Below are 24,721 nucleotides of genomic sequence, written 5' to 3' on the forward strand. Positions count from 1 at the left end.
TATAGTCCGGCCCCCCACAAGGCCTGAGGGACAGTGGACCAGGCCCCTGCTGAAAAAGTTTGCTGACCCCTGGGCTAAGGGTTTTGGAAGAGGAAATTAACTATCTGTGAATCTGTTTTTCACTTTGATTATTCATATTTTTTTCTTTTCCAATTATATCCTGCCTTTCTTCCATCATGGAACCCAAGATACTCTCCTGATCAGGCACTTAACATACCCAAACTTGTTTAGCTTCTGCAAGGTGCAGGCCTTATGCACCTCAAAACATGTACTGGGACCGTACTGTTTGTCCTTATAGAAACAGGCACAAGCAATGAGAGGGGGGAATGGAAATGTGCATTGGAAAAGAGTGTGCTGTGCGCAAGTCACCACAGGGTGGTTTCATGAGGTAATTCATTTTCACAGACAAGCCCCACCCTTATTTCCCAGAAGTCACAGCAAAGCAGTAACATCTTTGCTGAAGATTTGCAATCCAGTGCACACTTTCCTAGGAAAAAATCAATACAGTAGTACTTATTCCTGATCAAAAATGTATAGGATTGCACAGTAGCAAATCAATCCTAGCAAGCAATGTTTACTTGGAAGGAAGCCCCACTGTGTTCAATTGGGTTTATTAAAGGGAGCCTAAGCACATTAAATAATTACATAAAATTCTTTAAAATAACCAAATTACCATAAGAAACTAAATTGGCATGAAGGACTAGCACCAACATAGAACAAGAAGTCAGCCTGTGGCATTTGTCTGGCGGAACAAAAGACATTTTTCTAAAAGTTCCCAAATATGAGTCTTGGTGGGTCTTGGATCAGGAAGGAAAGCAGGTATGCTCATCAGACTATTAAATACCCATGGGATGGAATGCCGACATCTGAATAAAAAGAGACAAGTGGGAACACTGATAGAAGAGAGGGGAAATGAAGACAAGGAAGGGAGACAGCAGCCCATAACCTTTGCTACTGCAATTAACTGAGAAGAATTATATTATGAATTTTGTTTTTCTGTATCCCTAGCACTTTCCCCAACTAATGGGGGAAAGGGCAAGAATTGAGGTAAAAACATAAGCACTCAAGGACAATGTCGTTTCTGAGCCTAATTCCTCTGTCGCAAAAGGGAAAGCAAGTAGCCTTCTTCTACCATTAGGCAATGCGGGGAGTGGCCCTGCATTCAATGGCACTTACTCCCTGGTATGTGTGCAAAGGACTGCAGCCTAAAGCTAATAAAATGAACATAAATTCATATTGACTTAATAGGAAAAAAAGTGGGTTTTTCTCTCATGAGTCACATACTGTGGGGACAGAACTATAGATACTTCCTTGGGGAAAACCATGTCTGTTTGAAGTGATATGATACTGCTTTAAATGTATGGGGCCTTGTTCTTCAACATATACCACTCACTTTACCTCACAAAGATACAATTCCCCCAGAAGTTGTACAAATGTCTGAAGTTGTACTTTACCTTGGATTCCAAGTAAATATTTGCTAAGGACATCTTGGAAATCTTGTAGAGACAAATGGAGAGCGAGATGGCACATAGCACAAACAATGAGTCATTTATAGCAACCCGAATCAATACAATGATCTTCCTTTCTGAATTCTCTATTCTCACAAGTATGGCACACGTTAGATTCACCAGGAGGAAAAGTAGACTGACAACAAACGACATGAGGTAAAGAGGCAACCTAAATGGGAAGAAGGAAACCATTGCTTTTTAAATGATTACCCTTTTAGCAAGTGTTAATAAAATGCACAGGGTTATCCAAGAATATATACCCTCCACTACAATAGTGCCACTGTATTCTGCTCTGGTCAGACCTCACCTGGAGTACTGTGTCCAGTTCTGGGCACCACAGTTCAAGAAGGACACTGACAAACTGGAACGTGTCCAGAGGAGGGCAACCAAAATGGTCAAAGGCCTGGAAACGATACCTTATGAAGAACGGCTAAGGGAGCTGGGCATGTTTAGCCTGGAGAAGAGGAGGTTAAGGGGTGATATGATAGCCATGTTCAAATATATAAAAGGATGTCACATAGAGGAGGGAGAAAGGTTGTTTTCTGCTGCTCCAGAGAAGCGGACACGGAGCAATGGTTCCAAACTACAAGAAAAAAGATTCCACCTAAACATTAGGGAGAACTTCCTGACAGTAAGAGCTGTTCGACAGTGGAATTTGCTGCCAAGGTGTGTGGTGGAGTCTCCTTCTTTGGAGGTCTTTAAGCAGAGGCTTGACAACCATATGTCAGGAGTGCTCTGATGGTGTTTCCTGCTTGGCAGGGGGTTGGACTTGATGGCCCTTGTGGTCTCTTCCAACTCTATGATTCTAATTTCTAGAGGAGTAGCTGTGTTAGTCTGTCACACATAAGCAATGAAGAGTTTTATGGCACCTAACAAATGTCCTTTTATAGGATTGGGGTGGTGGTGGTAGTATAGATGGCATCTGGGACAGGGTCTCTTCAGTGGTGGTTCCTCATTTATACAATGCTGTCCCTCGTAAGGTGAGAAAGGTGCATCTCTCTCACTGACTTTCAGAGGCTATTTGTTTGTTTGTTTGTTTGTTTGTTTGTTTGTTTGTTTGTTTGTTTAGTATACCACCCTATACTGAATGTATACTTAAATACATTTCTGTTTACCCAGGCATTTGATAGCTGAATAAAACTGGCCATAGCAAGCTTGAAATTAGTAACTGGGAGGTATGTTCTAAATGATTTTACACGTTTTTAGATGGCTTTTCATTTTTTTTAAATTAATTGTATTTTAGTTTAAATTGCATAGTTTTAACTTTTTGATGTTTGCTGCCCCCGGGTTTTTTGAGAGGGGCAGGGCAGACATAATACTAAATAATATTTTGGTCTTCACCAAGCCTGTGGTTCTGTATCTGTAAGATGGGATTCTGTAGAAGTGGTCAAACCAGTTTCTTTGTTAATGGCCACAGGCAAGTCTGTTAAGCATCTTTTTGCTCGACTAAAAAGAGTTGGCCATTACAGGTGTGCTGCCATAGAAATGACTAGGTAATGATGTTTCCGAAAGTAGGGAGCAGGCCTCCCACCCTCACTTGGCAGGTGGCGATATCATCCTGGGTGTAGTCAAAGGGTAGGCCAGGAGCCAGTCTGTTCTAGTCACCTTTGGAGCTGGAAACACACAGAGACTTCACTGTTTGAAGATCTGTTGGAGAGTTAAGGCTGTGAGCTCTCCCATCTTATGCTCAGTGTAAATAAAAGACATGATAGTCTCCAATGATCTTCATTCCAAGGAAACCCAACTCAAAGGATGATCTGCACCTTTGAAATCTCTCTCCGCTCAGAGATTGGGCTGTACATAACAGTGTAAATGGCAAGCTTTTGTGGACTACAGTCTACTTCATCAGATGCATGAAATTTTATCCCGAGTTATAGGAATACTGTATAGGCACATAGCTTAGTGGGATGGGGATTGTAAACATTGAGGTCAGAAGGAAATTAAATGCAGAAAGTACAGTGGTGATAGTTATGTTATTAACAGCTACCAGTGACAAAGCAATTGTTAAAAACACATTGGTAAACTAATTAATTCATGCTGTGTGATTTTCTTTTTTAAAAGCCTTTGAACAGATTCAGGCCACAAGTGATAGCAATGAATCCTTTGGTAGATTCATTGTAATTCAATGGTTTCATGATATAATCTTCCTTTGAAGCTCCTTTCTTCAACAATTAATTTTCTTCTGATCTTACAATCTGTAACTCTCCTCTTCTCCACGCCCACCCCCCACGTATACCCCTGTAACTCAAGATAAAACTTGTCATGTCTGATACAGGGAACTGGAGACCTGAAAGCTATGCCATAAATAAACTTGCTAGTCTTTAAGGTGCTATGAAACTCTTCATTGTTTCTCCATGACAAAATAGTTCCTTAGCTTAAGGCAAACACCATACATTTGAAGCACACTCTTTCTCACAAATAATTCTGAGCACTGTAGCTTACCCCTCACAGTTACAATTCTCAGCAACCTTAACAAGCTACAATACTCAGAATTATTTGAGGAGGCAAATGTGCTTTAAAGGTTTGAATAAACCTTGGTTTAATACATTTTGCTGCCTGAGGCAAAGGAGAAGATTGCCCACTCCCCACCAAAACACACAATTCCATGTACAGAAGCCAACCAAAGTGGCAGTGGAATCCCACTGCAATGCTGGTGATGGGACCAAGTTCTCCATTTCACTTGAGGACAGCAGTCTAGCAGTACAGGCCACACAGCACACAGGACTCTTGTGTTCAACATCTCACTGTCATTCGCCCACCAGGTGCCTGCTGCAAATGCTGCCATGTGTGCAGTACATGATCAGCCATTATTAAAGTTTCTGCACAATGACGTTTGGTAAAGTAGTAGTATTTAGCAACTGACATTATTGCCATTTATAAATGTCACTTGATCACCACAGATTCAAATTACCCACAGAAAACCAAAGGAAGTTACCTTGAAGGCAATCCAGTGCAACACCCTACAGAACCAGTGTGGTGTAGTGGTTATAGCAGTGCCAAATTTAGGGTGTTGTACGCTGTTTCCCTGCACAGGGTGCTGAGCCAAGGGGGCACATGGTTGTAGTAGTAGTAATTATTATTATTACTAGTAATAATTATTATTATTACTAGCATTATTACTAGTAAGTATTATTATTATTATTATTAGGGTAGCTACAGTACTCAAAGTAATTATTGTGAAAATAATATATATTTGGAGCGGGGCGCACCAAATTCTGACCTCACTCAGGGTGCCATATTACCAAAGTCTACCCCTGGTTAGTGTGTTGGACTAGGACCCAGGAGACCAGTGTTCAAAGCTCCACTCAGCCATGAAGCTCATGAATCACAAGCCTATCAGTTACTCTCAGCCTTACCTACCTCACAGGGTTGCTGTGAAGATAAATTTGGTGGTGGGGAGACCTACCTATGCCACCTTGCACTCATCAGAAGGTGAGATATAGAAATAAAAACAGCAATCTGTTTTAAATGTACTAAAAAAGTGGCATCCTTTGCTGAAACTGATCCCAGACTGCAGCATTTGTACTTCGGAAAGTAAGTAGTTAAATGGTTGCACAGTAACCACAGCCTGTGAACTTGTTCCATGGAAATCTGATTAAGTATCACACACTTTCAAAACTCTGGTAGGGAGAGGCAGAGTACAACATGTGTTTGTGAACACATCCAAACAATATGCTTAAGCCATGAATTAAAAACACTCCTGTCAAATACAGAAACAGAAGGTTTTCTTACTTTACCATGTTTGCTCAGAGAAACAGGACCATAGTTGCCTCTCATGAAGGAAAGTCTAGGCAACCTCTACCCATGGATATTTTCAAGTTGGAAAACACTTTACACCTTTCATGTTTCATACCTATGTAACATATGTTTAACAAATGGTGATAAATGCACACATATCTATTTAGCTACATGCATGCATTGCTGTTCCTTGCACATACTATGCATAAAGAAAACCACAACACTTATTTCAAAGCACGGTAGGCTAAAGTGTTACCTGCTGCATTGCAGGATCCCTTCGGGAGAAGAGAAGGCTAAGAAACAAACCCTACACAATTCAGGAGTGGAGACCCTAAGATGGTGGGATGGCGTCTTGCACACCTTCTTCCAGCAACTCCTGCATTTAAGCTGGTGCCAAACGTATTGCTCTGCTTTCCTTTGGACCACATCAGTGAGGCCAAGATGGAGGTCTTGTCATCTGGGCAAAACAGGACCTCCATACACACTGCCCAGGCTTGTGCTACTTTGGTGCGACTAACACAGCAAAAACAGTGCAGGAGATAGCAGTTACAAGTTACCATTCTCTGGAGCCACAAGAGGCACTGTGATTCTCTAGTGGTTTAACTTCATCCCCAGAGGTGCACTCCATGGTCTCTCGAGACAGATGAATGCCAACAATAAACAGACTAAAGTGTGCCTCAGAATCACTAAAACTCTCACGAAAATGTTGCAATGTAATTATTACTTCTTTCAGTAGGTGAATACAGTTCCTATGGAGATGTATTACAATATGGCCCAGCCAGCAATGAATGGTTGTTTTCCCTTTTATTCGTTACAGGAAAGGTGTTTCTTACCTGTATTTAAGTAGTTCTGGTGAGTATTTTGATTTAGCTTTGAAAATCACCTGTAATAAAAATGAAAGTACATATTATACTTACACAATTAAAGGTTCAAATATTCTTACCACTCTCTTGTCCTTTTAATAGAGATGGGCCTTTGCTGAGAAGGCTTGGCTTATTCACTGAAGTTTCCTGGGCTGTGGGACTGAGAACACTGTTGTTTAATGTGGATACAGTGGTACCTCAGGTTACAGATGCTTCAGGTTACAGACTCCACTAACCCAGAAATAGTACCTCGGGTTAAGAACTTTGCTTCAGGATGAGAACAGAAATCATGCAGCAGTGGCGTGGTGGCAGTGGGAGGCCCCATTAGCTAAAGTGGTGCTTCAGGTTAAGAACAGTTTCAGGTTAAGAACGGACCTCCAGAACAAATTAAGTTCTTAACCTGAGGTACCACTGTACTAAGCTTCCTGTATCTCCATTGTCAATATCATGCTTTCCTACACTTTCCAGTCCCTTTGTCTGGATTTTCCAATACCTGAGATCTTCCAAAAAGGAGAACAAAGAGCAGAATGTCATATGGACAACAAAGAATTAATGGAAGCACATGAAGCTTACTTGACACATTAAATGATGGTATGGACGAGCCCTCTGTCACATCCTAAGTACCATAAGTTGATTTCCCATTGTTCAGCTGCTTTTACAGAACATAGGTATTTCCTGATGAGCAATTTCAGCCTGCTTGGCTGAAACCCAATATCCTTTTTCTAGGCTGTTTTACACATAAAAGTAGAAAAAGCAAGTGCCTGTTATATATTTAGCATGTGCCCACTTTTGCACTGTAACAAGTGAAATGACTAAGCATCCTTCTTGTTAACTTTGCGTAAACTGCAGAAATGAAGAAGCAGCTGAGATCACTGTGGTTCCCCTCAGTCTGTGTCTCCACCCCAGGTGGACACATGGTAGAAAGTAGTGGAGTTAGGGTTAAAGTAAATACTTAACAGCAGGAGTAGCCAATGTGGTATCCATTAGGCAATGGTTAGGAGAGATGGGGACTGGGGTCAAACAACTGTATTGGTGTAGCACCCTGCTTGTGGTTAACACTTAGCTGGAATGAAATATTCAACACAGCAATAGAGAAATTAAAATAATAATTTATTTGTCAGACAAATAAATATGAGGCACAGTGGTATATGGTTACCAAGCTCTGGCCTGGCCTCCTGCCATTCTGGCCAGCACTTATATTTCCTTAATCCAGCCCCCTTGCTCCTCCTGTGGCTGCCTCTGTCCAATCAGCCTGGTTGAAATTCCTATTGGCTGTTTGCTAGAACCAATCAAAAAAGATACACCCATTTCCTTCTGTCCTTTTATGGGAATCAAAAAGCTATATATTCTTCTATCTATAAATGACAAATAAGTAGTAATATATCTTACATGTGTCTCAACAAGGAATCTTAATTACCAGCTCACCTCTTGCCCTCCTTGCCCTATTGCCTTCCAAAACAGATGGTTAATCTTGAATTTTTATCTTAAACATATGTCAAGGATTTTGAGTTCACATCAACATTGAGAGATCTCCTTCATTTGAAGGTTTCTAAACAAAAGGCCTGACAACCATATATCAGGAGTGCTCAATGGCGTCTCCTGTCTGGCAGGAGGCTGGGCTGGTGGCTGACTTAATTTCAGGATAGTTACAACTCTTACAACTATATGAAATAAGAATCTAGCATTTCTTAAATCCTTTGCATAATTATATTTAAGCTAATATATTTAATACATAAATAACCTTTTAAAAGGAAAAGAAATCTTAAAAGGATCTTAGTTTAAGAAAGAAACAGCTTTAGAAAAGACTTCCCAAAAATGCTCTTTCTGCCAGCCAGACCAGTTGCTTTTCAATTTTGCTCTTGGCCTTTTTAACCTTAGGAAGAAGATATGGCTCATTTTACTATTTATCAACCCTTAATTTGTAGGGTCAGTGTAACCTTGGCTCTCAGCCTGTAATTCCCTTTTTACGACTTTGAGAATTGTTTTCTGCTATAAATCAGGGGGCCCCCTTGTCTAGGAGAAAAACATTTTGCCAAGGTTCTTAGGCAGCTGGTCTTCTGCCTGGCATAAAACATTTGAAAATCTTTAAGCTCATTTTAAAATACAAGCCCTGATTAAACATATAAGCTTTAATAAAAATGCAGGCTTATGATTAGATGCCTCATTGGAACTATATAGTGCATATCTATCCTCTTCTATTGTAATGTGTGAATATCCCTAAGGAGCCCTAGAATAATAATAATAATAATAATAATAATAATAATAATAATTTTTATACCCCGCCCATCTGGCTGGGTTTCCCCAGCCACTCTGGGCGGCTTCCAACAGAACACTAAAATACAATAACCTATTAAACATTAAAAGCTTCCCTAAACAGGGCTGCCTTCAGATGTCTTCTAAAAGTTTGGTAGTTGGCGTTCCACAGGGCGGGTGCCACTACCGAGAAGGCTCTCTGCCTGGTTCCCTGTAACTTGGCTTCTCGCAGCGAGGCAACCACCAGAAGGCCCTCACAGCGCTGGACCTCAGTGTCCAGGCAGAACGATGGAGGTGGAGACGCTCCTTCAGGTATACTGGACTGAGGCTGTTTAGGGCTTTAAAGATCAGTACCAACACTTTGAATTGTGCTCAGAAACGTACTGAGAGCCAGTGTAGGTCTTTCAAGACCGGTGTTATATGATCTCGGCAGTCGCTCCCAGTCACCAGTCTAGCTGGCGCATTCTGGATTAGTTGTAGTTTCCGGGTCACCTTCAAACGTAGCCCCACACAGAGCAGTAGTCCAAGCGAGAGATAACTAGAGCATGCACCACTCTGGCGAGACAATCTGCGGGCAGGTAGGGTCTCAGCCTGCGTACCAGATGGAGCTGATAAACAGCTGCCCTGGACACAGAATTGACCTGTGCCTCCATGGACAGCTGTGAGTCCAGAATGACTCCCAGGCTGCACACCTGGTCCTTCAGGGGAACAGTTACCCCATTCAGGACCAGGGAGTCCTCCACACCCGCCTGCCTCCTGTCCCCCCAAAACAGTACTTCTGTCTTGTCAGGATTCAACCTCAATCTGTTATCCGCCATCCATCCTCCAGCCGCCTCCAGACACTCACACAGGACCTTCACTACCTTCACTGGTTCCGATTTGAAAGAGAGGTAGTAGAAAAACACTTAATATAAACCAGGGGCGGGGAACCTCCAGATGTTGTTGGATCCCATCTCCCATCAGTCCCAGCCACCATAGTCCAATGATCAGAGATTACGGGAGCTGCAGTCCAGCAGACGGGTTCCCTTCCGCTGTTCGAACTAGAAGCCTTTAACAGTGCACTTCTATGCAAGTCAGAAGCAAGTCCCAGCTTATTCACTGGGGCTTACTCCCTAGAAAGTGTGTTTAAAGACCTGGATGCATAAAGACCTGAGAACTGGCACATTCCCCTTTTTTTTCTGATCTAAATATATTCTGTGCCACTTCCTCTTAACCTTTTCCATATGCTTCAAACTTGCTAATATGTTCCAAACTTGTTACTCATATTCATCACTATCCTCTAATTCATCTCCATTTTGTTTTCATCTTTGTAAAAATGTGGTGCTCACAGCTAATCTCAATAGTCCATGCCTAAGCACACCTGCAAAAAGAGCGTGGCTCTCCAATGTTAAACTGGGAGGCAGGAAGTAGAATAAGCAAACAATTGGGGAAAGTACGCATGTCTTCTCTTGCACTCATATGGTGATGTAAACACCAAACAATGGCCATTGATACTTATAATTGCCCCATCTTGTGTAGATACACAATATGCTATTTGCTTAGGCTCCAAAACAGCTTAGGCTGAGAAATAGTGGGTGGCAGGATGGCACAAGCCTGATGTGAAAGACAAGATGGTGGTTCCTCTATTTCACATATACCGGTAAAAGCTGACCAGACTGACAGCTGAATCTGATTTTAAAACACTGGTGACAGGATAGCACCCTCCACCATATCCTAGGGCAGCAAACTAGCCTTCAGTTTCTTCGTACCAAAATGAAAAGCAGGGTTTGAAGTCCCATAAAGTAGCTTAAATATGGCTGGCACAAACAATCAAATTGCTTAAAGTTGTAAAGATTTTCAGCTCCATCTGGTAGATTACATCTTAACAACGAGTCTTTTCAGCATCAAATACTGGTATGTGTTAGCCATGGTATAAACATGTGTTAGGAATACTTACAGAAATAATTTTCCTGAACCAATCTGCATTCTTATTTCTTGTTTCTAGGCATGTCTTTGAAATACCTTTGCTAACTTCTCTTTGAGGATAAGCATTGAAAAGTCAAAGATGTGATTACCCTGATGGAATCATCATAATTCCAAGTGTTGCAATCACAACTGATAAGAATACACAGATTGCTTGTTTACTTTATTCAACGTTATTTTCTTTTCCCCTGTGAAGATCACTGAACTAATCAGGATGTGGAAACAACACTTCACATACCTATGTCACAAGAACACAAGTGACAATAAAATGAAAGTGATCAGTGAATGTAAACATGTGCAAGGAAAGATGTATACAATACAGAATTACAAAACACAAGTTAAACAAACTGTGGCCACCGTATATCCAAATAATACAGATAGTAATTGACAAGATATCCAGGATTGTATCTTGTTTCATATTCCTTCCGAAATGAATTGGAGAATTATTCATGGGTGGGAATCATTAATCCCCTTATAGCTTCAATCTTTTCTTTCAAAAGGGTGCTTTGATACACAAGACTTAACATAAATGATGTATAATCCGAATGTAAAAACTACATAGACCAGAATGTTCATTTACATTACAAATGCCTCTCTTCCACTCTTGCTTCTGCATCGACTTTCCAATGGCATTTGCATGTGAGGGAGCTACAGAGGCCATTCATACTTCATATATGAAAGCACCCTTTGTGCTGAGTAACAGACACATTCCATATTAACTACGTGTAAAACACAGCCTGACAGCAGATACATTTTGAGAGCCAAGAGGAAACACTACACATGACAAGAGAAGACAGAGAAATCTCAGGATCACTAAAGATAAAGGGGCCCCTGACCATTAGGTCTAGTTGTGACCGACTCTGGGGTTGCGGCTCTCATCTCGCTTTACTGGCCGAGGGAGCTGGCGTACAGCTTCCGGGTCATGTGGCCAGCATGACGAACCAGAGCAGTGCACAGATACGCCGTTTACCTTCCCGCTGGAGCGGTACCTATTTATCTACTTGCACTTGATGTGCTTTCAAACTGCTAGGTGGGCAGGAGCTGGGACCGAACAACGGGAGCTCATCCCGTCATGGGGATTCGAACTATCGACCTGCTAATGGCATCCCTGGCCTCAGGATCACTAGCCAAGCTGAAAGAGACTAAATGGTGAGCAGGAAACAAAAACCATTCACTTCGAAATCAGCAGCCTTTAGGACACTGCTCCAGTTAGGGTACCCTTTATTGCATATCTAAGACCCAATAAAATGTACACTGGGTGAACAGGAAGAATGTAACTCAAGCATTATTGCATACACCCAGTGTTGCATTTAAACTGGGCTCTGACCCATTAGCATGGCAACATAGTGTTAATTAGCAGTATCCAGTGCACAGCGGAATGATGAGGAATACGTGCTCATACTCTATATTGCTTTATTTACATTTTTAAAGCTGGTAGATTACAGAAATGCATCTTGCCTCTGCCGGAGCAGAAAATGCATCCTCTCTCCTCTGAAGCACGGAGAGAATCACACTGAGAGAACAGTGAAAAACAGGAAACCAGTGTACGTCACATCCAGTCTCCCTTTCCCGTGGGAAACACAACAGCAATGCTGTCTGTGGAATGTAAACATTGTCTTGTGACAAGCCTTTCGCTGCACAGTGAAGAGAGCAGAAACCAACATCCTCCCCCTTTCTGTGAACATCACTGGGCAGCGTGTTCGTACAATATCAGTACAAACCCAACTTCTGTACATAGGTACAGTGTTGATCCCTTGATACAATCTTGGACAATACATCAGCAGGAATTTCATTACCTGGCATATAGGACACCGTTACGAGTCCCTTTTGAATACGTTCCCTAGCATGTTGCAACTTCAATTGCAAGTGCTTCGTGCTTTGCTTACAACCTTCAGAATTCAGCAAACCCAAACATGCTTTGTTGTCCTGGTAAACCTGGATTGGACATTTGACAGGAATTTTCATGTCTTTGCACAATTGTAACAACCATTCACAATCCTTAAGTGAATAAGACAGTGCATTCAGCTCAGCTTCACAAGTACTTAAGCTAACGGTTGTTTGCTTCTTGCATGACCAATCAAATAGACCCTGATTGTACATATAGCAAACTCCAGACGTGCTTTTCCTGTCTGTAGTGTCACTTCCAAAACTTGCATCTGCAAATATCTCAAGACCACCAGACTTCTGATTGTTAAATCTCAGTCTGTAATGCATAGTGCCTTTCAAATAGCGTGCTACGCGTTTCAGAGCTTTCCAATCCTTAACAGTAGGATTGTTGACTTGTCTGCTTAGCAAATTACAGCTAACAGCAATGTCTGGTCTTGAACATCTGGCAATGAAGTTTAGCTTGCCTAGCACACTTCTGTACAGTGTAGTGTCAGAAAATGCTTCTTCAGTGTCATCTACCTGATAACCTGTTATCATCGGTGTGTCTACAGGGTTAGCATCCATCAGGTTTAGTTTGTTTAACACATCAGCAATTTTCCGTGACTGGTGTACTAGAATGTTACCATCTTGATCTCTCTCTATTTCCAGAGATAGGTAGTTGTTTACCTCACCAAGATCTTTCATGTCAAAGTGTTCTTTCAGTTGAGCTAGGGCGTTATTGTACATTGTGACATCATCCCAAAAGAATAAAAGATCATCAACATAAAACAAACAATACAGTTTCTTTTGCCCCTCCTCTTTGACAAACACACATGGATCAGCTTTCCCTTGCTTAAAACCTAGAGAAAACAATACTTCAGTGAGTTTTGTGTGCCAACACCGTGCACTTTGTTTGAGACCATAAAGGGACTTTTTCAGAGCACAAACATATCCCTGTTTTACCTGTACGCCATCAGGTGGAAGCATATAAAGTGATTCATTTAGAGATCCGTACAGAAAAGCTGTATTCACATCATGGTGACTAATGTGTAGATTCTCCTCTGCAGCTAGCTTGAGCATAAGCCTAATGCTCTCATACCTTACTGTGGGTGAGTAGGTCTCGTGATAGTCTTCACCTGGTACCTGTGCAAAACCTCTGGCTACCAATCTGGCTTTGTGTCTGACTATCTTGCCATTTTGATCAGTCTTCGCTTTGAAGACCCATTTGCTTCCAAGCAGTTTCATTCCTGGAACTACTGGAACAAGTTCCCATGTTTTGTTCCTTTCCAAGGAATCAAGCGCAGCCTTCATGGCATTTAACCATGGCTCAGCTTCCTTTGAATCCAAATCCTGGATTTCTTGGAAACTTGAAGGTTCAAATACCTTCTTGGAGCTTTTAAGAGCTGTTACTGCTATCTTAGCAAACTCATCAGCAAATCTCTTTGGAGGTCTGCCTTTTGTTGCTCTTTGTGACCTGCGAATTAGCCTTAGGTCTTCAACACCCTCCTCTTCCATCTTAGGAGAAAAGCGAACTATTGTGAACAATGGTTCTTCCAATTCTTGATCAGAGCTTTCAGAGGGTCGCATAGAGGCTTTCGCACTCTTGAAATCCTCTGAATCACCTGATTCAGTTTCAGACTCAGAATCAGAACCTTCATCAGTGGGTGTGGGTTGCTGTGGCTGCTTTTGACTACCCTCAGTCTCATCACTGTCATCAGGGTAACATTGGAAAATTCCCACATTCTCCCCCCACTTGGCATTGTACTCAACACTTCTTGTGAGCTTAATTGTCTTAGAGTCAGTCATCCTTATTCTGTAAGAACCTTTCTCATAACCTAGAAAGATACCATGCAAACCACGCTTGTCTAACTTGGAGTTTTGTGGTGAGTGAACCCACATGTCAGAACCAAAAATTTTCATGTGTTTGACATATGGCTTTTTGCCAAACATCTTCTCATAGGGGGTACAACCAATCGCTGAAGATAACCTGCGATTATAACTGTAAGTGAAACATGAGAGAGCTTCGGCCCAATAACTCTCTGGAAGATTTGCATCATGTAGCAAGGTTTTTAACCCTTGAAGCAATGTTTGATTTGCCCGTTCCGCAAGTCCATTCTGCCATGGCGAGCGAGGACTAGACAAATCGTGTTGAATTCCTTTCTCAGTCAGAAAAGCTTCAAACTGCTGAGAAGTGAATTCTCCCCCGCGATCTGTGAAAAGAATTTTTACCTTCTTACCATGCACATTTTCCAACCAAGCACAGAATTCCTTGAACCTAGGAAAAGCCTCTGATTTCTGCTTGAGATTGTACACATAAATATACCTGGAAAATGCATCAATGAGAACCATGAAGTACCTATTTCCACCCAAAGAGGGCGCTAGTGGTCCAACCAAATCAGCATGAACAATTTGGTATGGTTCTGTAGCTTGCCTACTAGACACCTTACCTTTCGCAGCCATTTTCACCTTGTTTGCTGCGCATGCCTTGCACTTCATGTGGTACCTGCAGGGTTTAATAGTCATACCTTCAACCAAGGCAGGCATTTTAGATACTGCCTCAAAACCCAAATGACCAAATTTTCGATGAAAATCATGAATACATTCTGCATGCAAACTTTTGTTAGAACCTGCAATGCAACAAGTGTCATCCTGCACAACATCATCATAATACAAAACATATAAACGATCAACATATTCAGCATACAATACATAATCATTTTTCTTTGTGATGATGCACCTTTTGTTCTTAAAGGAAACGTCAATGTTCCGCTCATTCATCTGTCCAACGCTGAGCAGATTATGTTTGGCATCCGGCACATAAAGTACATCTTTTATCAATAAGTCCAAACTGTGAAGAACAACAGTTCCGTAGCCTTTACTGGGGATTGTGTGGTCATCCGCCTGGTGAATCGCACCTTCCTGCGGTGTAAAAGACACGAACAGTCGCTTATCGTTGCACATGTGGTGCGTAGCCGCTGAATCAACAACGAAGAAAGATCTAGACGTCTTCTGGACCTCTGCAACTTTTGGAGTGAAGTGTGAGACCATTGCCTTGTGCTGCGTTGTCCTGGACACCGGACCTTTGCCTTTGCCTCGGCCTTTTCCACGCGATGAGCTTCCGCTGCACTGCTCTGTCTTGGCCCTGGGATATTTGCATGCCCTCTTCATATGGCCTAGACGTCCACACGAGTAGCATTTCACTGCCTTCAAAGCTTTGGCGCCATCTGGTGGTTCCACTGCACTCTGGGATGACGTCTGTGAAGACTCCCCCTTACCCATGCAGCTATCACCCTGGCAATCTGCTTCATTCTGAATCATGGCAGTATCACAAGCTACTCTGAGCTGAGCATGTGGCCGATTGGCATCAGATTCCCCACGTGCATCAGCCAGCCTTCTGCAGCTAGCCATCTTATGCAGCTTGTTAAAGTAATGCATAGTAGATCCAGCTTCTGTCCTCAAGTGAGCCTCTCTCAAAGCGTCCCAAATTTCTCTGGCTGAGGTCTTATCACGCAATAGACAGAGCTCTTCTGGGGATACTATCAATGTAAGAGTTCCCCTTGCTTTGGAATCTTTAGCCTTCCATGCATCTGTAATTGGAGCTGGGGGGGTGTCTGTAATAACCTCAAACAGACCCTCTTTCCGCAGAATAGCCTCTGCATAGAGAACCCAGTCCACATAGTTCTTCTTATTGAGCTTGGGAATCCCACAAGCATCCTGAAGGGCCATCATGACTCTGGCATTAGCCATCTGCATCATCTCTGCTGCTTTAAACAAGCTGCTTTATACAAGCTGCGTCTCTGCTGCTTCAAGCCTCATTCCAAAGGCAAGTTCAAAAGTGCTTTCTCTCTGCTGCCCTAAATCATGCTGCGTCACTGTTATCTGCAGCTGCTTCAGCCCAAAAGCACATTCTAAAAGTTACTTTCGATTTCCCCAGCATAGGAATCCGATCCTTTTATCCGTTGCCTGTGTCCGGCAAACGGCTTTAAAAGTTCAAAGTCCAGCCATAAAGCCATTAATCAGAAGCTGGCAGGCTGCCCGGAGCAGTAGCACATACCTCATCAATCATCTTGACGCGCAGAGCAGATACCGTCCGATCCGTCCCTTTGCATTCCGATCCTTTTGCCGGCATTCAGATGACTGCGTCTTTCTTCTGGGCCCATAACCATTATGTTAATTAGCAGTATCCAGTGCACAGCGGAATGATGAGGAATACGTGCTCATACTCTATATTGCTTTATTTACATTTTTAAAGCTGGTAGATTACAGAAATGCATCTTGCCTCTGCCGGAGCAGAAAATGCATCCTCTCTCCTCTGAAGCACGGAGAGAATCACACTGAGAGAACAGTGAAAAACAGGAAACCAGTGTACGTCACATCCAGTCTCCCTTTCCTGTGGGAAACACAACAGCAATGCTGTCTGTGGAATGTAAACATTGTCTTGTGACAAGCCTTTCGCTGCACAGTGAAGAGAGCAGAAACCAACACATAGGACCTGCCTACACTACAGAGCCCTCTGGTGCACGTGTAGTGGGTGAGGAGGATCAGATTAAAATGAATTGCCTGGCATGTGCTGCACCACGGGGGCAAGTTCCTCCTCTCCAGGTTTATAATATTTACATCAGGCCTAGTTGTGGCAATTCTGGATATCACAAAGATAGGTTAACAAACACAAACACACACACACACACACACACACACACACACACACACACTTCTCTCTCTCTCTCTCTCTCTCTCTCCCCCCTCCCCCCCCCCCGTGTGTGAGACAGACAGACAGACAGACAGACGATTTCCTTAGGCTAGTAGACCAAAACAAAGCCATGGGGGGGGGGGGGTGTGAGTCAAATGGCCTCCATATGCCCCATACTGAAAAACTGAAAATAACAAGTGTCTTTGCTCCTTCATCTTAGACTATTTAAGGATAAAATCCTTAGACGGGTTATGCAATTTTGTTCTTAATTAGAAAGATCTATTATGCTGTGAATCTCACCCAATGGATCAAGATAACTGTTCCTTTGAGAATAAATCCTCTGTTTTGTCTGGGAGTGACTTGCTGAAGCACTCTGACTCAGAGTGGAAAGGCATATTACGCAGCAAAAATGGAGTTCCACTCCATTTGTAAACCTAATATGGGGGTGAAACAGGGAATCTACAGGAGAGAAGTGGCAGGCAGGAGTGAGTGTTCATCTCTTCCAGCTTTTCTCTCCCCGCCCCAGCACCCCCCAAGCTCTTAACCCAGCCCAATAGCTCCAAAACTATAAATATAATTATTTGGGGAGGGGGAGTCATGGAGGCTGGGGTTGCAAGGAAAAATGAGAAGGACAGAAATTTCCAAACCCTCCTTACCAACAAAGACACATATTTGGAAAACATCTGGTTCCATCCTGAAAAGTTTGCAAGAAGGGACTCTGAAGGATTTGCACTAGAGCCATGTTTCCCAGCTTGTGGACCCACAAGTAAAGTAAAACCAAAATAATTATTACTTTAATCCTTAACTGGTATGATGAATTCCTCTTACAACTTTTTGTTTTGTTGGCATATTACTGTTGCATGCCACCCTGATCTCTGAGCAGTGCAAGATTCCAGGGGTTCGAGGCGCTTAAGCAGGGTCTGTGTTTCCTTTTGGAAATGAGGCACAGTGGAGACTATGGTATCTTTATAGAATCACGGAGTTGGAAGGGACCCAGAGGGTCATCTACTCTAACCCCCTGCAATGCTGGAATGTTAGGTAGGTCATACATAACAGGTGTACATTCAACCTCTGCTTTAAAACCTCCAGGGAAGGAGAGCCTACCACCTCTCATGGGAGCACCTCCAATTCCTCCTGCTACACCCCTTCTTCCCCCTTGCCTTCAGCTATTGACTGCTTACAGTCCTGCCGATCCACACTCTGGATCTCTTCAGCCACCCCTTCCATCTGTGTGCTCCTGGGTCAGTTTCAACCCCATGTAGAGTCTCATCTGGCAGGGCCCTCACCTCGCATGGAGTCACGCTTTCCTTTCCACAGAGCCTTCTCGCCCACTCTGCTTGCCGCTGCCCCATCCTGGTCTCGCTGCTGGAAAATTCGCTCAAGCTGCTGGCTCTGCTGCTCCACCTGTTGCTAGATTTGCTGCCGAAGCATCAACCTGAACACCTCCAGGAATGCTGCTGTTCCTCCATCCATCTTGACTCAAGACACACCTCGCTCACAGACCCCCCTCCAGAAAACATGTGTCCCAACTTTTGACACCAATGTTGCACGCCACCCCAACCTCTGAATGTTGCAAGATTCCAGGGGTTCCTAGCACTTACTATACAACCTGAGCCTATGATGGAGGGGTCCACAGAATCAACACCCAAAAAGGCTATTATTTTTCCCATAGCTGCAGCCTTGGATTGCAGCAGAAATCAGGGATGGCTCTCTTTCTCTGCATGCTTCTGGTCCACATCACTGCTAACTCTCAACTCTGGCTTTTGTCCTTTCCACTATCTGTGATTGTTAGGAGAGCCTTAGTCCTCTCACAGGGTTTCCTGTTAAACCACTCTGGGAACTGTTGCTCTGCAAGGCACACAGGGGTCTCATAATAACTCTCAATGCCCTTAACAAACTGCACACTTACGTAATCATATGTGTTCAGAATGATTTTTTTATAGCTTGTGAAGCAATACCCTTTAATCAGATGGTTGTTATTCTTACATTCCCATAAGCACAACAGTGAATAACTATGTAAGCACTATAAACATTCTAACAAATTCCACATTAATAGGGATCTATGGTAAAATTCTTCTTGGATGGCTTAAGTAATGGTTATGAAATCGGCAAACTTTAAAATGCACAAAACGAATGGCTGCCAAAAACCTACGGTCCAAAATTCATGTGATAATAAATCTATGGCCAATCATACCAAGTAAATTTGGACTAGTGGGCTGCTGTACCAAAAAGGTAAAGGTAAAGGACCTCTGACAGTTAAGTCCAGTCGCAGACGACTCGGGTTGTGGCGCTCATCTCGATTTACAGGCCGAGGGAGCTGACGTTTGACTGCTCCGCAGACAGTTTTTCTGGGTCAAGTGGCCAGCATGACTAAGCTGCTTCTGGCACAAAGGAACACCGAAACCAGAGCAGCACACGGAAACACCGTTTATCTTCCCACAGGAGTGGTACCTATTAATCTACTTGCACTTTTGGGTGTGCTTTCGAACTGCTAGATTGGCAGGAGCTGGGACCGAGCAACGGGAGCTCACCCCGTTGTGGGGATTTGAACAGCCGACCTTCTGATTGGCAAGCCCAAGAGGCACAGCACTACCCGCGTACTAAAGGAGCTCATAATTACAACCCCCATAACAGAGCCACACCCACAAGAGAGCCCCAAAATGCAGGCAAGTATGACAATCCATTTTTTTTATTGCAATGTCTCAAAGAGCAGAAATACCCATTGGATTAGAATCCTATGAACATGAAAAGCCCTGTTGGATCACACCAAAGATGTAATTTGTCCAGCATCCTTTTTTCACAGTGGCCAAAAAGATGCCTCTGGAAGCCTTGAGCACAACAATACTAGCCCCACCTATGATTTCCCAGCGCCTGATATTAGGAGGCATACTACTCCAACATACCGTAGAAGATAGTATGTAACTTTTCTGGCTAGTAGCTGCTGACAGCCTTAACCCTCCATGAAATCGTCCAGCCACTTGAAAAAATCATCCTAGATGGTGCCCACTATTACGTCTTGTGGCATCAAATTCCATAGTTGGACTTTGGCTGGAGAGACCTTGGTTCAAGTCGATAAAGTTAACCAGGTAACCTTGGGCCAGTCACTGTTTGAACCCAGCCCAGCTATCCAAGCAATTATGTGACAGACCAGACCTGTCCTCCATTTCCCCAAGTTTACAATGCTGGCAAATACAGTGGTACCTCTAGATACGATCGGGATCTGTTCCGGAGCCCCATTCACATCTAGAGGTAAACATAACTAGCGACGGCATGTCTGCGCATGTGTGCGTCACTTTTCACTGCTTCTGCGCATGCGTGTGATGTCATTTTGAGCATCTGCGCATGTGCAAGCGGCAAAACCTGGAAGTAACGTGCGCCGTTACTTCCGGGTTGCCGAGGAGCGCAACTCAAACGCATTCAACTCAAAGTGTATTTAACCCGAGGTATGACTGTACTGATAAAACAAATGGCACCATCTCTCCTACTTTGAAAAAGGCACCAAAAAGTGGAGGAGGTTTCCAGTTCAGCTCCTCTGCTTGCGGTTACTGTTAACATGCTACTAACATGCCAACCTGGTGCCCTCCACATGCTGTGGACATTTGCCATCACCCCCAGCCAGCCTTGATGGGAGTTGTAGCCCAAAACAACTGGTGGGCTGGCAAAAGCTGTACTATGAGGTCCAAGATAACCTCTTGTTTTGCCAATGCTTTGTACATGTTAGTTTACTGGCATAATTTCAACCAATTACCTAATGTATTTCTCCTGCTCAGCTATCCTAATTAATATTATGGGCTTTCTCTTTACAACATGTCCAACTACAAACTTATATTGTTTTGCTAGCATTCAGTAACTTTCCTTCACACCCAAGAGGCTTGGTGTTATGCATGGTGAGACATAAGCAATCTGAAGCCTTTCTTATTTTTATTTGGGTGAAAGTTGCCTCTGGACAGAGTGATCCCTTCTCCTCCCTTTCCACACTTGCCCTTGCTTGTCTTCTGTGACAACGTAGATGTGATTTTAACAGGGCACCCTTTGACAACATGCTGAATTACAAGCCAAACTTGCCACCTCCTGTATAGAATCTGAAGCATCCACTCAAATAGGATATTGTTTCCTCAGAATCAACCCCTATTGTATTTAGTGGAGATTACTTTCATCTAAGTGTGTGCACAAGATTGCAGCCTGTGAGTGATTTATTATCATGGATCTTGCAATTCTTTTATGTAGTTCTCCTTCAAAGGTTGACCTATTTTCTCAACTCTTCTTTTATTTGTATTATTGGGGGCTTTTCTGTACAAGCAAAATCTGCCACAAATTTATTGTTATGATATTGGGGTGCTAAGCTGTAGGCCAGACTCCTCAGATTCCTGCATCTAGCAAGTATTAAAAGCTAATCAAACAGTCTAAATTCTGGAGATAGCAAAGCTAGCTTCCTGGTGAGCTGATGGGAGATTAAGGGGTTCAGACTGCAAATGGGTGGGAGCCCCTCCCTCAACAGGCAAAGGCAGAGTTATGGTAGAGTGTTGCAGAAGAAAAGCAACAAGCTGGAGAAAGAGCCATGCCTGATTTCTGCTGGAATCCAAGGCTACGGTTATGGCAGAAACAATGCCCTTTCAGGGCATTAATCCTATGAACCCCTCCTTCATAGGCTCAGGTTGTATATATGTGTTATATACCACAGTCACTACTGTGCTTCATTCCTAAAGGAAACACAGACCCTTGATAAGTGCCTGGAACCCCTGGAAACTCGCACTGCTCAGAGATTGGGGTGGTGTGCAACAGTGTTTTAGCTTTTGTGTGCAACTTCTTTTAAGTTTGTCAGTATAATATCTCATCTGCATTTAACAAAAGACTTGCAGGCTTATTCTGTTTTTCAAAAATGTAATTTTATGTTACTTATAATCTTCTTTGGAAGGATTTGCTTCCTGGAAGGAGGTATTTAAATAACTGCAATTAAAAAATAAATAATGTTACATTATATTATACATAACATATAATATAAAGTTTTGATCCTATGCACATATGTTGGAAATAAGCTCCACTGAAGTCAGTGGGGTTTTGTTCCAAGCGAGCATGTAAAGGAACACTGCACAAGCCATTCAGTGAGTTCCTCGGTCCTGTATACCTGAAGGAGTGTCTCCACCCCCATCATTCAGCCCAGACACTGAGATCCAGCACCGAGGGCCTTCTGGCGGTTCCATCTTTGCAAGAAGTGAGGTTACAGGGAACCAGGCAGAGGGCCTTATCGGTAGTGGCGCCCGCCCTGTGGAATGCCCTCCCATCAGATGTCAAATAAATAAGCAGCTATCCTATTTTTAAAAGACATCTGAAGGCAGCCCTATTTAGGGAAGTTTTTAATATTTAATGCTGTATTGTTTTTAACACTTGATTGGGAGCCACCCAGAGTGGCTGGGGAAACTCAGCCAGATGGGCGGGGTATAAATAAATAAATAATATCCCAAATGAGTTGAGATTTCAAAGCCTGTAGAAACTTTGCATTGTATGGCATTTTTAATAAAATATTGCAACTGCTCTGCCCAGCTTCTTTAAAAGGCTGATAATTTTATATTTCCTGCTTGTGTTTGTATATAAAGAAAAAAAGAAAAAGGGAAAGTAAAATATTGTTTAGTACTAAATATTTGGTCCAAATGATCAAATTGCTCAATGGTATTAAGTAATAATGCTTAGCATTAGTGCATTTCAAGTATTTAAAGCTCACTTCACATGCATTTCTTTCACTAGCCCTAAACAACAGTCCTGCAAAATAGGCCAGAAGGTGAACTGAGGTTGAGAAAACAGTGAGAGGTTTGCCTAAGGCCATCTAGCAAGTTCCTGGCTGAGGTAAAAAAGAGCAGGCTCATTGCTTCCATTCTTAACCCTTGCTCCACACCAGATCTGAGAGAATTTTCCCGCACATACTTTTGTGTAAGTTTTCACTTGACAGGACTGAAATCAAAACAGAAATAATTCTTGCAATCAAAATAAACGGCCAGAGAGATTTGGATCTCTTGATAGCTAGCTTTATTAATACTAACCCATCTCTATGGTACTGAGATCACAGAGCTGAGATCCAGACGCTTTGCTGAACAGACTACACGTGTGAGTTGCAAAACCTTACTTTGTTTTGTTGGTAAAAATCAGATGACCTGCTTAGTTTGATGAGGAAGCAGTTTCCCTCCCTCCTTTTTCGCTTCCTTATCAGTATCTATTTGAGGATCGGCTTAAGCATTTCATGTTGGGTTTTTAAAGTATCCCCCACATATCCAATACAAGGACAACTTCTACTGACTACAAGTGTGCAACAAAGGTTTGTGTAAAAGTAACATGGCTCTCGGTGTATGAAAATCACGACAAGTTGAACTATAGTTTATACTAACCAAACAAGAATGTCTTATGGTATTTCATTCAGTGCTAAGCTCCTATGCATGAGAAATGCTATCTTTGCTTCTCCCCCTCCCTGAGATTCAGAGACAACAGAGAAACTCTGTTTTTGTGCTCTGGTGGGATTCAACTACCTTTTACTCAGAGTAGGCCCACTTAAATTAATAACTTAGTCATGTCCATCCATTTCAAAGCTAAGACTTTCTGAATGACTTCTGCATGTACAACTGCATGAATGCCACCCTCAAAAAAACAACAATCCTGGCACAATCCAGACCTGGCCATTTCCTTACCTGAGTGAAGTAAAGATTCATCAGTGTCAGTGTAAAAAACTGGAGGCACACCGGGAAGCAGTAAAGCAGCCAGAAGGCGAAAGGGCTGAGAGAATTGGCCGTGACAAAGTCTCTGAAGTAAAAGGAAAAGAGCACCGTCCGAAGCGACGCCCAGAGCAGGCAGAGGAACAGAAAGACCGTCTGGTAGCTGAGCCTCTTGTGCCGGTAGTGAAGGACCAGCCAGAGCTGGATGTAGATGAAGACGAAGAGGAGGGAATAAAAGACCGTGTAGGCAATGGTCAGCCCCAGCTTCACATAGGGAGGCACCGCGGGGCTCAGAGTGGAGGGGAAGGTGTCGTTGCCCAGGGAGCTCCTCCACTCGAGGGCCTCCATCCCCGGCTAACTTGGCCTCCTGCTTCGGCTGCCTCCTCCTCCTCCTCCTCCTCTCATCTTCCTACAGCAGAGGAACTCCGAGCAAGAAAACAAGCCGCACTTCCTCTTTGGCGGCTCACCGAGGGCTTGCAGCACATGATCGCAATCCGGAGTGATTCATGAGGACTGCCTCTGTCAGCATTTGACAAGCAGCCACTCAGAAAAGCCCATCTCGGCGTGCCCTCAATTGAAACCGCCTCCTGCCCATTCGCCGGTGTTCCGCCCGGAGTTGCTCTTTAAACGACGCTATCTCTTTAAATAAAGAACAAATGCTTAAAACAAACCGGGCTCTAAATTTTGATTTGTGCAATTCCCCGCTCCCCTCCCTAGTTGTTGTTTTTGTGTACTGAAGTTACAGGCATCTGTGTTGTCTCGTCTGGTTTGGCCCAAGCTAAGTGAGGGAAAGCTGGGAGTTTTAGCATCCTTGTGTATGGCAAGAAGGAAAGTTTCTGGGGTGGGAGAATGGAGGGCAAATCAGCAGTCAGCCTTCTAGTTTCGTCAACAGAATCTGATCTTTATGGCAGCTGCCTGGATGATCATACTCCCCTTGTGACCAACTTGGTTGCAATTGCTGGCCATGACAACTGGAAGCTATGAAAATGCATTCCAATATATTCGGTATACATATATCCTAAGTATCTGCATACAGAATGGGAAAATAATGAGATCTAGTGCTGACATTTCCTACGTCTTAAAGTCTAATAGTCTAATGCATGGCTACTTAGAAGTAATCACATGAAATATAAAATTGCACTC

General features: G+C 43.0%; 1 protein-coding gene across 1 annotated transcript in view; it reads right to left on the reverse strand.

Moving 5' to 3' along the window:
- Positions 1–24,060, reverse strand: part of GPR137B (G protein-coupled receptor 137B) — a 32,358-nt gene extending 8,298 nt beyond the window's left edge. Inside the window, exons 1-3 of the mRNA XM_079971203.1 lie at positions 23,555–24,060; positions 6,080–6,129; positions 1,455–1,677 (exon numbers count right to left, since the gene is read on the reverse strand). Coding sequence (XP_079827329.1) covers positions 1,455–1,677; positions 6,080–6,129; positions 23,555–23,926 — 645 coding nt within the window. The 5' untranslated portion in view covers positions 23,927–24,060. The remainder of the gene's footprint in view (positions 1–1,454; positions 1,678–6,079; positions 6,130–23,554) is intronic.
- Between the last annotated feature and the right edge of the window lie 661 nt (positions 24,061–24,721).

The sequence above is a fragment of the Podarcis cretensis genome (genome assembly GCF_951804945.1).
Source record: "Podarcis cretensis genome assembly, chromosome: 3".
Lineage (NCBI taxonomy): Eukaryota > Metazoa > Chordata > Lepidosauria > Squamata > Lacertidae > Podarcis > Podarcis cretensis.